Genomic DNA, 15,535 nt, shown 5'->3' with positions numbered 1-15,535 from the left:
CTTAAATGATGGATTATTATTGTTAAAACCTACCAGAAAATCATGTTATTATATTGGTGCACAATATGTTGTGGCTACGCTGTGGCGTTCCATATGGCTCGGTAGATCTCGATACACTGTCGACTTTAAAAGTAGATCTCGGTTCAAAAAAGGTTGGGCACCCCTGCCATAAGTGATCAAATCCCGTGATATCACGCAGGATTCAAACGAGACTGCAGTGCCCTATTCATCAACAGAGACGGAGCAGAAATATTAACAGTGCACATCAAAGTAGAGAAGAACGTGCAGATGTTTTCCACAGTTCAAACTTTTTTGTAAACAAGAAAGTTTGACATTTTCATCTCTGTGCAACATTTAACTGCTTACACAGCAGCGAAACTACATTTACATGAATAGAGAGGTACAGAAACTATTACTGTTGATTTTCAACCCCCAGCTGACTTCACTGGTGAGCTGGCATTACTGGTAGGAAAGAAAGCCTTCATCTCCCTGGTACTTTATGTACAATAACAAGCTTGTCAATAGATTTTGTGCCAAATGCAGCCAGGTGAGAGTTGCTCGAGGAAAACCACAGGAGGCGGCAGATTTACAGCTCAGTCCAAACTTTGCCAAATGTAAAAGCAGCTTTATTGGAAGCCAAACCATGGAGAACATGTTTTAGGAAAATAAATATTTCTTGTCAAATGTTACCTGGTGAAAGTCCTTGCCACTGCTTTTACCATCGCCACTGAAATCCACATGGGAGAAGAGACAGCGTAGTAAATGCCTGTCTGCCTCAGGGCCGTGACGATTCACAATCTGTGAAAACATCATATTCATACATGACTCACTGATGAGTTTAACTAATGTAAACAATGCACTTGTTGTCACTGCTGCCACTTACATGCTGTATTTCCTGCTGGCTAGCTCGGTAATTTTTCTTTGTTAAATTGTCCACCAGATAGCTGATTTGAGACAAAGCCAGCGAAAGCGAGTCAAGATTCATTGCTGGTTGGGGCGGAAGCAGGCGGCCGAGCACGGCGCAAAATCACCATTATTCCCCTTTAGTCACTTCAGTGATAGGTTACTTCTGCTCCCCCCCCCCAAAAGGTGTGAAAAATATTTGCTTCCAAATAAGCTTGTTTCTGTCGGTTCCTGGTCCTGGTTACAGTCCTTCAGTTTAAAATCAGGTTCAGCATCTGCAACGACAATAGAAATGGTGAAAATGATATTTTTTTTCCCCCAAAGGAAACAGATCAGATTCATGTCAATCATATACATCAGTGGTTCCCATTCCCAGTCCTCGGACCTCAAAGCCCTGCATGATTTCCATTTGTAAGTTGTAAGTTCTTTACCTGTACTTCTTCCTTCCCAATGAGCAACATTAAGCAGCCCTTGACATTAGTTGTCAGATTGTCTGGGACAAGCATAAAATGTGAATGGACAACACACATCTCCTACAACATTGCCAAATCGAGTAAGTTCCTCAATCCATAGTGTGAACCACAGATTTAAAAAAAAAGCATCATGGAGAGACAGAGTCTGGCTGTGGTGCGCGCACACACACACACATCAAACAGTCTCAGAATTTCAGATTCAACCCCACACACAAAAATCTCAGTTAACGTTAAGGAAAGTCTCCGTCATCTGTTCCCCGTGCAGCCATGAGCCCAGTGAACGCATCTTTGTGCTCAAAGCGTGTGCATACCCCACAGCTCCAAGTTATTCCAGACTGTTTCCGAGGGTGAGCTGATCAGGACCGCTGACCTGAATGAATTCTGCTCAGTGGGTAGGATAAATGTATTTACCCAGAAAGGGTTTTGAGATGAATTATTCTTATCACCTTCTCACCAGACCAGGGGTGAGCAACAAGGGCCAAGACAGGGCAGGTTTTCTTACAACCAATCACCTCAGCAGGTGAGTTTGCTGATGAGCTTCTCCCCTGAACATGAACACCTGATCATCAATGAAATTACCTGCTGAGACACCTGGGCCCGGTTTCATAAAGTGGTCTAATCTTGTTTAGTCGACTAAACTCCCTTAGTCCACTAATCTTTTCACGTTAGTCGCTACACAAAGCGCTTAGTCGGCAAAAGTTTTGCATTAGCCAACTAAAGTTCCAAGCAAATGCCCAGAGGGGACCGAGCATTCTCTGTTGCTGCTCCTAAAATCTGAAATGATTTACCCGTGTACATTCGGCAGGCCTCCTGTCTGTTTGTAAAACTAACCTCACAACCCACTTTTATTCACTGCCTTTTAACCTAGCATGAGATTTTGCTCTGTTTTAGTTGTTTTTATTTGTTCTCTGCTGTTTTTATTGTTGTTGGGTTGTTTTGTTGTTTTTATGACCCCCATGTACAGCACTTTGTTTCAGTTGTGGCTGTTCTAAAGCGCTTTATAAATAAAGTTAAGTTGAGGCTGTGAGCACTTCTGCTCTGGTGCGGCAGACTCGGCTTCCAAGTTTTGCCATTTCCACATTTGTTGCATTTAACCAGACTGGAAACTGGGGTGTTGATAAATTCTGAGAGGCAGGTACTGCGCAGCTAAAGGCCAAGCCCTACAGCAACATCTACAGGAGCAGAGGTCGCAGTGATCATAGAGGTATGATGTATTATGCATCATACCTCTATGATCATCTCTATGATAAGTATTATGATCACTTTAATATCCCCCTGACTACCAGGACACTATATTTTATTTTTTTCAAAAACTATATGGATTTCATTCATATGTTTTTACGTCAGACATGCTTGAACCCTCGTGCGCATGCGTGAGTTTTTCCACGCCTGTCAGTGACGTCATTCGCCTGTGAGCACGCCTTGTGGAAGGAGTGGTCCCGCCCCCTCGACGGATTTTCATTGTCTGGAAATGGCGGAATGAAAAGGACTTTTTTTCCATCAGAATTTTTTCATAAACTGTTAGAGACTGGCACCTGGAAACCATTCGAAAAATTTATCTGGCTTTCGGTGAAAATTGTACGGGCTTCACAGAGAATAAGGTCTGTTACTACAGCTTTAAGGACCCCTTTAAGGACGCTCGGCGCGCCACGCTCCGAGCTGCGACGACGCGGCACAAGCCACCGGACCATTTCTGAGCTGATGGCTCTGTGGATACGAGACCGTCGTGTGCTCTTTCTCTGGTTATCACAAGACCTGGACATCTGGCATTTTCCGGCAGATTTCACTTTTAACAAGAGATTTTGTCATGGAAAGCCACGTGGAAGCTTTGCGCGTCATGACCGATTCGCTTTGGAAGCGAGACAAAGGAATACCTCCGTTTCGGCGTGTCAGAGGACAAGTTTGGACATGTCCAGCTCTCCACAATTTCACTGATACTTACTGCACTGGTAAGCATTGAAAGCCGAGATAGACATGTCCAAACTTGTCCTCTGACACGCCGAAACGGAGGTATTCCTTTGTCTCGCTTCCAAAGCGAATCGGTCTTTACGCGCGAAGCCTCCGCGCAGCTTTCCATGACAAAATCTCTTGTTAAAAGTGAAATCTGCCGGAAAATGGCTGATGTCCAGCTCTTGTGATAACCAGAGAAAGAGCACACGACGGTCTCGTATCCACAGAGCCATCCGTTTAGAAATGGTCCGGTGGCTTGTGCCGCGTCGTCGCAGCTCGGAGCGCGGTGCGCCGAGCGTCCTTAAAGCTGTACTAACAGACCTTATTCTCTGTGAAGCCCATAAAATTTTCACCGAAAGCCAGATAAATTTTTCGAATGGTTTCCAGGTGCCTGTCTCTAACAGCTTCTGAAAAAATTCTGATGGAAAAAAAGTCCTTTTCATTCCGCCATTTCCAGACAATGAAAATCCGACGAGGGGGCGGGACCACTCCTTCCACAAGGCGTGCTCACAGGCGAATGATGTCACCGACAGGCGTGGAAAAACTCACGCATGCGCACGAGGGTTCAAGCATGTCTGACGTAAAACATATGAATGAAATCCATATAGTTTTTGAAAAAAATAAAAAGGACTGTTACTTTATTGACAGACCTCATATATATATATATATATATATATATATATATATATATATATATATATATATATATATATATATATATATATATATATATATATATATATATATATATATATATATATATATATATATATATATATATATATATAAAAACATGAGAACTCCACACAGAAAGGCCAGGAATCAACCCCACGACCTTCTTGCTGTGAGGTACCAGTGCTAACCACTAATCAACTGTGCCTACCATGGAGGGTGGGAAAACTGACAGTATCATGGAGAAAAAAATTATACAGTAAAAATATTGCAAAACTGATCTGTATCAATTTTTTTTCACAATCCTAGTATGGCTATAGATATAGCACTTGAAATGCCTTTTAAAAAGGAATCCAGTCAAACTGTATAAAACTGAGTAGCAGTAGCCCCAAATTTTTTTTAAACAGATTACAAACAGCTGTGTATATGTATAAAATCTAATACCCCTGTCACACCTTGACAATTTAGCCAGCATATGCAACCGCATTAAAAATGCTGGCATACATCTAATTACTTATAGGTAAGTTTTGTATAAGAGCATGCTGAAGCACACCAAGATACATCATAATACGGCAAGTACCTCAAAAATTTTGGGCATGCACAATATTTTCGATGTATGCCAGCGTATGTCTCATACATTCCTCATATGTGAGACATAACTTGTAGGTAAGTTATGCGATTGTTGACACCTTTCTTGTTAGTTACTCATAAACTGAAATACTTCCATTGACTCTGTCCATTGATTGGCTTTTACTCATGCAAACAGACTGTTTCAAATATTAAAACTAGTCACACATGGAGTAAATATAAAGTCAATCTTACCTGTCTGTTTCAGTCCAATTCCCATCATCACAGCCTGATGAAAACCTATCCATATAAAGAGTCCTGATTTTGGGAAACAACATCTGAAAATACTTTAATTCCTTGTCTTGGCTGACGAAACGTAGCATTTTTAAAGAAGTCCCTCTGTGGTTTGTGCATTCCTCATCCTGAACCAGAGGACGCCAGCTCTTTGCACCACAACAAGACAATTTATTTTAAAAGTTGAAAGAATCACAGCGCCTCATTCACTCACGTTCAGCGTATACCACAGGCATCAGTCGATTCTTCAACAGTCTCCAAACAATGAAAATAAATCCCATGATTCACCAAGACAAAAATAAAATCACAACAGCATACGCTCACTCAATGAAGTGCTTGTCAATATTTAAGTGTTCCACCTGCCAAACAAAAGGGTTCTACCGGAGGTGGAAACAAAAACCAAGCCCAACTTGACTATTCCAACCCGAACTATTCGGGGGAAACGGGGCTGTTAGCATACACTGGTTAAATCATCAAGATGTGACAGCTGCAGAATTTATTAGACACGCACCCGCGTATGCCAGCATTTTTACTACAGTCAGCATATGCTGGCTAAAATCCTTAAGGTGAGACAGGGCCCTAAATCACACTGTGATGGATTGAGGAAACGTATGAATAACGGACAGAAAATTTTGATATCTGGTTGTGTCCATTTTTGTCCTGTACAAATCCATTTTTATTCCTTAAATTCAACCCTTGTCGGCTGTTGACCAGCAAGTCCATCAGAAAACATTGTACATGTTCATAACTTTGAGCAGACATAAGATGGAGAGCTTCCCCTTGCACATTTGTTTTTACCATTTGTCCTGTACTTGTTTGTAGCTTACCAGTGGACATCCAGTCCACATTAGTTTTATTCATGGGTTATCTGTTAAACTTGCATTTGTGTCCGGAAGCACTGCAGACCTGCCTTCCGTGGCTGTCCACTCATTCCATCAAAGGGCCAATTCCACCAGAGACCGATGGATTAGACAATTTTTTTCCACCAGACAAATTATTTCAATCTGTTAACTAATCCGTTTACTCAAGCCCTCACAGTGGGCCTCATGTATCAACGTTGCGCACTTGTGGCGTAAATTTACGGTGTAAATTTGAAGTACACCAAAGTTGCCGTGACATGTATCAAGCAGTACGCACCTGACCATTTCCAGCGTACACCTGACGTGACCTTGATAAATGCGGCAGGTGAAAACAATCGTAATTATAATAAACGCCCATAAATATTCAGACTCCGCTTCAGACACACCCTCATTTTACAACATGGAAGCCAGGTAGACGGCAAAGAAAAAGAACTCCACCAATCACGACGCGTGCCAATAGAGCGTCAAAAGCGGCCATCGTATCAATTATTTTGTAGTATAATCAAAAAAGTGTTACAGTGGTCCCTCGTTTATCGCGGGAGTTACGTTCTAAAAATAGCCCGTAATACGCGAAGTTTTTACAGTTATTATAGACGTTTTAAAGCTGTAAAACCACTTTATACACTTTCTCAATCAGGCATGAACATTTTCTCACTTTTCTCTCGTGTGTAAACACTCTCAAAGTTCAAACCTTAGTAGAAAAATAAGACCAAACTGTTTTCAGGCCCAAACATTTGTTTGAGAAATAAAAATAGAACGTTTTCCTATAAATAATTATGATGGCTTTTAGAACTAACCAATTTAATTTTAACAATCAACGTACAAGGTTGGACACATAAGAAATTATTAATAGTGACTGACCAGTATTTCACAGTTCCTCTGATCGTGCCTCTGCGTCCTGACGCCGCGCCTTTTTCCACTCACACCTCGCTGCAGGTGTCTGTTTCCGAGTGACAAACACAGTTATGAGTAGTTGTTGGTGCTCTTTTTTCTTCTGGGCGAGAAGATTCTTATAAACAGACACGCAGAACACAGAACACTGTAAAAAAAAAAAAAAAGGCATGCAAAACTGGACTAAAAACTCCGCGAAACGGCGAGGCCGCGAAAGGTGAACCACGTTATAGCGAGGGACCACTGTATTCTCTTTTCACATGTCAATAATTCTTGACATGTGGATATTTGCTCACTCAATTAATAAGACACGCCTAACTTTTCAGATTTCTTTATTTTTTAAATGTATTTATTTATTTTATTGTAACAAACGAATGGAGAAAACAAAACCTGATAGCAGCACGGGCGAAGGGAATAACAACACTACAGTTGTAATTATCACTTTCATTGTCTAAAACGATCACACCACATAAAGTTAAGCTCAGCGCTGCTCTGGCTCCAGGCTCTGGAGAAAAAGGCGAGCGGTGCTTTCTTTGCAGTCAGCGCTGTGGCCACGGATCGTGCAAAAGCGGGATTTGTATTGATTATTATGTAGTATAATCAGGAAAGTGTTATTTATGTAACATATGCATTGATTTGTATAATGGCACTGTTTATCATGTTGATAATTTTCATTTTTATGTGGATTCCAGCGCTGGTTCATTTTGGTGTATAATTTACGCCACCTCTCAACCTGGTGTATATTTTCAGCGCAGCGTATGCCAACGACCACATTGATAAATGCCAAGTAGCGCAGCCATTTTGGCGTACACCCCATATATGCTCAAATATCGCCGTACGCACGTTGATACATGAGGCCCAGTGTGACTACACACTAAGCGACATATGTGCTCAAGGACATAAATTTCTGAGTTGACTGTAGCCATTCATGTGCTTGATTATGTTTCAACAACAAAAGGGACGAAGCAAATAAAATTGACGTCATGAACCATTAGTGACATAATAGGACAGCGCAGTCTCATTTGGGGGCGGGCGCTAAAGGGGTAAAATGTGACGCATATGACGGAATTTCTCTACTTCCGGAGTACCACGGCATTTTCAATGGGTTTTGGGCAAATTACACACAAACAAAGTAAAAATGCAAAGAAAAAGTGACGATGCTATGGAAAAGAGGACATGTGCTGCGGTTTGTTTATGATTTGAAGCACAAACATGTCGAGGCGGTTTTGCAGGCAAGAGAACGGAGCTACTCTGCTTAGCTGTGTAGGCTACACGAAGTCCCCCACCCTTTCTTCTCCACCGGGAAAAAAAAAAAAAAAAAAAAAAAAACTTTTCACAAATGCTGCGGTGATTGCAGCCGAAAACAAAACCGTACACCATTTATCCATGTGCAGTTATGCTGTATATATATTAAATGGAGCTCCCCGTAATTGGCCAAATCCTGCGATATCACGGAGGGCTCAAAAAAGACTACAGTCTCCTATTATGCCCATTCATTAAAGCATGTGAAGTCTTCATTTTGACAGGCTTCTGAACATTGTTCCAAAACACAGATGTTGCAAAGACTTTGAAACTTCCTATTAAAAAATGTGTGTTCACCATCATGAATATGCATACATACCAATAAAAAAGTTTGGGAATAATTTCCAGCCACATGTTCAAGTGCATTTTTTTTTAGCTTCTCTCTTTTCCCCACTCAGGGTCACCACAGTAGATTTGATATGGATCTGTATGTTGATTTGTCTCAACTTTTACACCGGATGCCCTTCCTGGCCCAACTCCACATTACACAGAAAATACGCACAACTGGCCTTTTACTAGGAACCTTCTGTTTAGGCAGCAAACACACTGAAAACCTGGCCACCATGCTCCCAGTTCACCCACATCATCTATCTATTCTTTAATTTTGGTTTCACTTTCCCATTACATGGTGTATTTGTCCTGGACTTCATGTTTCTCCTCACAGGTTCTTGCATAAGTTATCATCTGGTGCAAAAGTTAGTGCTGTATCCAGCTGGTGGCATAAACAGCTACATGATATTACATGAGCAAAACTAAGATTTTTGTTGTTTTGTTTTTTAACTGTTCCAGTGCATAATTAACCACCATCTAATGAGTCAATTATCTGTTCTGCTAATTTGGTGAACTACAATATGACAGCATTTGTTGTCTTTGAGGTATTGTTTCTGCAAGCTGTCGATCAACTCACCCACCCATTTGTCTACATTACTGCCTTATAACCCTACACTGTTACCAGCACAGGGAATAACTGGGCAACTAAAGATAGTACAGTCAACTGGGTGACCAATTAATTCCTATTGCACACTAAATTTACAGCCTCCCTTTTGTTGAATATATAAACCTGTACAAGATTCCTATGTCTCAACTTCATTCCTAAAGTGTATGACATAGTCAAAGACAATATCCAAATAAAGTCCAATAACTGTATTTTGAATAACTTGGCATTTATGTTTTTTATTATTATTTATTTTTAAATATGCACATGGCATTACAAGGCATTTTGCATCTGGTCAGCAAATTGTAAAGACTCACGAGGAGGCTTCTTTTTTTTTTTTTTAAATCACTCACGACCTAACTACATACTGTTCATCATTACAACCACAAAGTAACCCCATTTGAACAAACTTTGTAAACCAAATTACTGTTCAGAGGTGCCGCATAACTTATATTTTAGGGAACTGTTCAGAAGTGTGAAGTTTAAGTTAGCCAACATATAACTCAGTCCCGGCTAACTCCTTAAATTATCATAATTTGCAAGTTACTTAAATTAAAACTATCTCAAACTCAGAATTCTACCATGCAGAACGTAATGTGATCATGCGTTAACACAAGCGAAATGTTACCAACTCTCTGTGGGCTACCGACGAGCTTACGCTACCATATTAGCATTAGCTTCTCCATTAGCATAAAGCTAACACCAAAACGACCAGTCAAGCTGCCGTGTCCGTGTCGTAAAAACGGAGTACTTCTTGTTTAAACTCACTCTGTCTAGTTCGCCGACTACTAACACCTCCGCATCGATGCTTATTTAAAACTATGACAGCCACAGTGAGCTTGAAGGCCTGAAGTTCTGCAGATGAATTCTGCGTGACTGTGCCAGTTAGCTTACAGGCACAGACTACTCCACGGGACTGCTCACGTTCTATCTGCAGCTGTTCACAACACTTAAACATAACACCAAGTGTGTCAGCGCTATAGTCAACAACCATTTCATAACTTCACACTCGCAATCGACTACTTACTTTGCACAATAAACGATACAAGATGAGCGGATTGTTACTTTCTTGACGTGACCAAGATGACAGCTGCTTTTCAGCAAATAGACGGCCCCCGCGCTAGTGGCTAGCACCACCCCCTCTTTATCTCAGCCTCCCTGTTTATGAATTATAGAGTAATCCATCGATCATAATATCTCAGGGGTTTTGTAAAACCTCACCGTGCTTTGAACAAAGTGATTCAGATGTTCATCCCTTGTCGTTTCTAACAGCAAACTTGAAGAAATGGAAAAGGTCGTTGTGCCTCCAGTTCAGTTTGATTTTCAAAATAAGATGGCGACTGTCTGGAAACACCGCTGCGCGTTCACTGTGCAGGACGAGCGCGCGACCCCAACGCAAGGTGCTGATGAACACCTGTTCGCGTGCTGTGTGTTCAGCTCCTAAAGTCAGTGCAGAGAAAAAAAAAAAGTTTAAAAGTGAACTAAAAATAATAAATTAAAAATCGCTTCGATGCCATTCGTTTACCTTGAGGGGAAAATGGGAAGAGGAAAGAGGTAAACATGAGACGTGTCAGTGTATCTGGTGATATGATGGTTGATGTATCAAGTTGTCAGAGGGTGAAGTGTAGAGGTGGGCAATACCAGGAATTTTGGTATTGATCCGATACCAAGTAAATACAGGCCCAGTATCGTCAATATCGATACTGATACTTTTTCATATTTAAGCTTCATAGATCTAAAAGACCTAGGATAGAATTTTGGCAAACATTGTACGTGACAACAAAATACTTTATTATCACAATCAACATTTTTGTTTAAAAAATATCACTCAACACAACTTAAAACAAAATCTCCTGAGGTAAAGGGCTGACAAACCACAATACAAGGGTGCGCTGCTCCGTGTTGTGTGACAAAGCGCAGCGCTGCTCTTACAGACAGAGAGTAGACTTTGATGAATCTGCGTGCGCAGCAGACAGTGTGTGTGGGACAGAAAAAAAGCTTGAGTATCGATCTTTTTACACAAGGATCATTCAATATCACTACCAGCGTTGGTATCGATATTGTCGATATTAAGATCGATCCGCCCATCTCTAGTGAAGTGTCCAGTTTCTCAAGTCACATAAAATCAGAGGTGTCCAAGCTGAAGAAACTATGAATTACAGACATTTTTATGCACTAGCTACATTTTCAGAGGCCATTAATTGGAAAAGCTAAGGATTCAATTCAATTTCAATTTATTACATTTATATAGCACCAACAAAGCTGCCTCAAGGCGTTTCACACAAGTAAGGTCTAACCTTACCAGCCCCTAGAGCAATCACACAGGCCACGGTGGAAAGGAAAAACTCCATTTGATGATATCAAGGAAGAAACTTCAAGCAGACCAGACTCAAAGGGGTGACCCACTGCTTAGACCATTCGAACAGTTACAAGGTATTGACAAAGTTTATGAAGTTTTATAAAGTTGAAAAAACAAAACATCTCCTGCAAAAATTTCAGGTATGGGATCCTGCCATCAGTCCAGCATCCCGCTGTCCACAGATGCCACTCTCGCGTATTTCCCTCTGCACCTAGTGCAGAAAGAGGAAGAGCGAATCAGTTGACCAGATAAACCACACCTAAGGCATCAACATTAAATCAACAGGAAAGCAGAGGAAATAGTAAGGTGATCGCCGACCGCTAGCCCCAAGCTTCACTAACAGACCCCGGATTTAGATAAAGTTGAGGCAGAGACCTGTTCCATTTCTAATAAACTGAATTCTAAAAGGCCAGGAAGCATAGTTCCATGCTATGTCAGTATGCTAGCCATACAAAAGGGAGAATAAATGCGTTTAAAGTCTAGACTTGAATGTCTTTACAGAATCTGACTTTTATTTCCATAGGGAGATCATTCCAAATTATTGTTAATATAACATTTTATGTAACACCTAAATAGATCCTTGTCATTTGATTGTTGGTTTGTACGTATGTTACTTGATATTGATCATTTGTCCCATTTGCAATTTTGGTTCCATATGTTTTACACCATTGCACGCTGCGAGCCCCTTTACATAAAAACACGAAGCATTGTGTTTGTGTGCATGCAGCAATCAAGCATTGATGAACCACATGCTCACACTAGGACTCTTGTGACCTTTGACACGGAAATGGCGCTTTGCTTAAAAACAAACATGGCAGGGTTTATTTTGGTGACAGATGACAATTTGAACGAACTTATTGATGGTGCTCATTCTTCTAACACACAAGAAGATATCCAGTCCACCATAAACTGTCTGGAGGCATTTGCGGTATTTGCTGGGACGTCTAGAACTGAAGTCGAAGCGCTGTTGGATGAAGAGCTCAACACATTTTTGTACGTAGCAATTTTTCCTTGGACTGACTGAGGAAAGCAGATAGCAGTCTGTACACGAAGCAGTCAGTGCACGGCATCAGGTATGGATTACATTGTCATTTTAAGACGGTGAGAGATGTTGATATTACCAAACCTGCTAAACAGAATTTTGGATTCCACTGGATTGCTATTTAAAGTTTGTGTTGGACTGTTTGGAACCTCTTGACCTCAAGGGACCAGTGATGCACACCAAAATATAAGTCCCTTTTCTCATGTTTATAAACTAATAAAGTATCAAATGACAAGGATCTGAGCAGTTCTCAAAAACTGACTGACCTTGCAAGAAGTAGATTTGTGAGGGAAGCCACCAAGACATCCATCACAACTCTGAAACAGTTATAATTTTCTTTGGTTGTAAGTGGATAAAATCTGCATAGTGCAGCTTTTGTCTCTTATACCACCAGTCACAACTTCAAGGTGGAGTGGAACAGAGAATTTTCATACAAGAAAACAGATTATATCTCGGCTTGAGTCTCCTATATACCTTCTGGAAAACGGAATCTGAAATTTCACATGTTCTTTTTAAGGAGGGAATTGCACATTGTAAAGATATTTATAAAATGTAGCAAACCTGAATCCAAACTAGATTTCATCAGAAGAGGTTTTATCATCATAATATTAAAGCAAGCAGGAACCACTTCCAGTAGTGAGTGATAATCAATCAATCAATCAACATTTATTTATATATGTACAGCAGCCGCAAGGTGACCAAAGTGCTTTACAGTAATATCAAGACATAAAATTCATAGGAATAAAAGCAAACATACAACTGAGTTTAAAAAGGCATATAAAAGCCAAACATGTCACAGCATCACTAGGCATTAATAATAATTAATGAATAATAATATTCAGCATAAAGGCCACATGTGTTAATCAAAGAGATTTATCAAGCCTGGTTGGCAAACGATCAATAAAACAAGCAGTGCATGTATCATCCATCATAATTTTCGGCTGATTCTGTAAAGAAATAACCTCAGACAGTAGTAGTTTCAGGTCAGACATCCTATCTATATCATTTTCAATCACAGCCACTGAAGCTTTCCACCTCCTTTTGAGAGTGTAATGGATGTCTTCGTGTCACTCCTCATGAGTCTTTCCATTTCCTAAAGACTCATTTAATTAAAATCCACAGGACACCTGAAATCAGCTCCAGATATTTTATCTGCTGACATGTCAATGAAATGAAGAGAAACAGGCCTGGTTGTGTACGCCTCAGCATCCAAATGTCTGTTTATGTTTGATCCCTCAAAGTTGAGGGGAAAACAAGAAACCATTGTCATTTCTACAACACTCACCCCATTTAGATGTACCTGACATCAAATTAAAGATGATTATTTGAAATGAAGCTTATTTATTATTTGTTTTAAACTAAAATATGCTGTGATTAACAGCTATGCGCGAATATCTTTATATAACAGTGTGCGTTTTTTTTCATACTTTGTGGAATTATACAGTATGGGCAGCAGCCAGCTTTGGATGCAAATAAAACAAAGTTGCAGTGGTCCTGAGATTTAATTGGACTTTTATTTCATTGTAGACAGCATGAACCAAAGAATTTTCATGTTTTGGTCAGTTTCATTTCACTTGTTAAGGCTTGCAAAACATAAAAAAGTTGGTTTCAGGGGCAAATTATTCTAAATATAAGGATTAAATCAACACTTACAATTAGTTATCTTAAGACAAGTCAAGGGATGGACACTTGAACATTTCTAGGTCACTGAAGATGTCTTGGACTTCATTTCCATCAATCATTAAGAAATACCAACAGTATGATGGTGAATCTGTGTCAGTGGCAGTTCTCAAAAATTGCATGACTATCCCAGCAGACGGGGTGTGAGGTGGGGTATACCCCAGACAAGATGCCAGGGCCACATATAGACAGAGAAATGCATTCACGCAAGCATGCACACCTACAGACAATTTAAAGTTTCCACTTCACCTAACCGGCATGTCTCATAATGTGGGAGGAAGCACACGGAGAGAACCCACACAAACACGGTGAGAACATGCAAACTCCACACAGAAAGCCCCCAGGTGGGAAGCGATCCAATGACCTTCTTGCTGTGAGGCAACAGTGCTATGAAGACCATATGAAGACCATATCTTGGCATCTATGGCATTGATTTGAGCTATGTCACAATGACCTCATTAATACATAAAGGCGCGGCTAGCGGATGACTCAGTGTGTCACAAAAGAAGCCTGGACACACCCTATCTTCAAGTCCAAACCAGCTAACACACTACCCTCATTTTGGGTGTTTATTAAATCATATTTTTGGGGACTGTGCAGCAGTTCTCTTAATGATTTACTTTAGTTTGGGCATTAAAAGTTATGAGCCACTTATTTTCTCAGCAGTTATGTATTAATAAGTCTTAAAAGATCAGGAGAGTCCGCTTGATGCAGCTGTCATCCCAGTGATACTCAATCATCCTCCAGTGATACCAAGTACCAAGATATCTAATAACAAGAGCAATCAGAGATTTCTGATGTCCGCCAATCCGGATCCGGATCACCTCCAAAATTCACTGGAGTCTTCCATGCCTTAATATGTATCTGTGGTGCAAATTTGGTCAGAATCTGTGAAGTAGTTTTGAAATAATCCTTAAAAATCTGTAAAGTGAAATCCTGAGTCAGAATCCGTGTCCATATCTACATCAGCTCCAAAATGCAGTGGAGTCTTCCATGTCCTAATATGTATATCTAGGCCAAACTTGGTAAGAATCCGTGAAGTAGTTTTGACGTAATCCTTAAAGTGAAATGTTGTTGTCCATTTGGATGCTCCCGTTTTTGTTTGGGGTCGCCACAGCGGATAGAGCCAGATCCACATTGGTATTTGGCACAAGTTTCGTGCCCGATGCCCTTCCTGACGCAACTCCAGTGTTACCTGCAGAAACACACACATCCGCTGGTGTTCCAAAGAGGTCTCCCATCCAAGTACTAACCAAATGCCGCACTGCTTAGCTTCTGACATCTGACGGGATCAGGCTTACACAGACCAGACCGGCTGCAAAAAATCTTTAAAGTGAAATCCTAAACCAGAATTCAGATCCGGATCCGGATCCGGATCACCTCCAAAATTCAGTGGAGACTTCCATGCCCTAATATGTATGTGTGGTGCAAATTTGGTGAGAATCCATGAAGTAGTTTTGACGTAATCCTTCAAAGCTTATATATGTGAAACTTGATCCAGAATCCAGATCTGGATCACCTCCAAAATTTAATGGCGTCTTCCATGGCCTAATATCTACCTGTGGTGAAAATTTCATCAAAATACTTGAAGTAGTTTTGACGTAATCC

The 15,535-nt window shown here is 40.5% G+C and overlaps 1 protein-coding gene across 4 annotated transcripts in view; it reads right to left on the bottom strand.

The window, feature by feature from the left end:
- cnot1 (CCR4-NOT transcription complex, subunit 1) overlaps positions 1-10,201 on the bottom strand; it is a 75,424-nt gene extending 65,223 nt beyond the window's left edge. For all 4 annotated transcript variants that reach the window (XM_034176976.1, XM_034176978.1, XM_034176977.1 and 1 more), the window contains exons 1-3: positions 10,068-10,201; positions 884-1,178; positions 691-798 (exon numbers count right to left, since the gene is read on the bottom strand). In XM_034176976.1, coding sequence (XP_034032867.1) covers positions 691-798; positions 884-985 — 210 coding nt within the window. In that variant the 5' untranslated portion in view covers positions 986-1,178; positions 10,068-10,201. The remainder of the gene's footprint in view (positions 1-690; positions 799-883; positions 1,179-10,067) is intronic.
- Positions 10,202-15,535: the final 5,334 nt, after the last annotated feature.

The sequence above is a fragment of the Thalassophryne amazonica genome, chromosome 8 (assembly GCF_902500255.1).
Source record: "Thalassophryne amazonica chromosome 8, fThaAma1.1, whole genome shotgun sequence".
NCBI classification, from domain to species: Eukaryota; Metazoa; Chordata; class Actinopteri; order Batrachoidiformes; family Batrachoididae; genus Thalassophryne; species Thalassophryne amazonica.
This window is presented reverse-complemented; position numbering and strand designations above follow the sequence as displayed.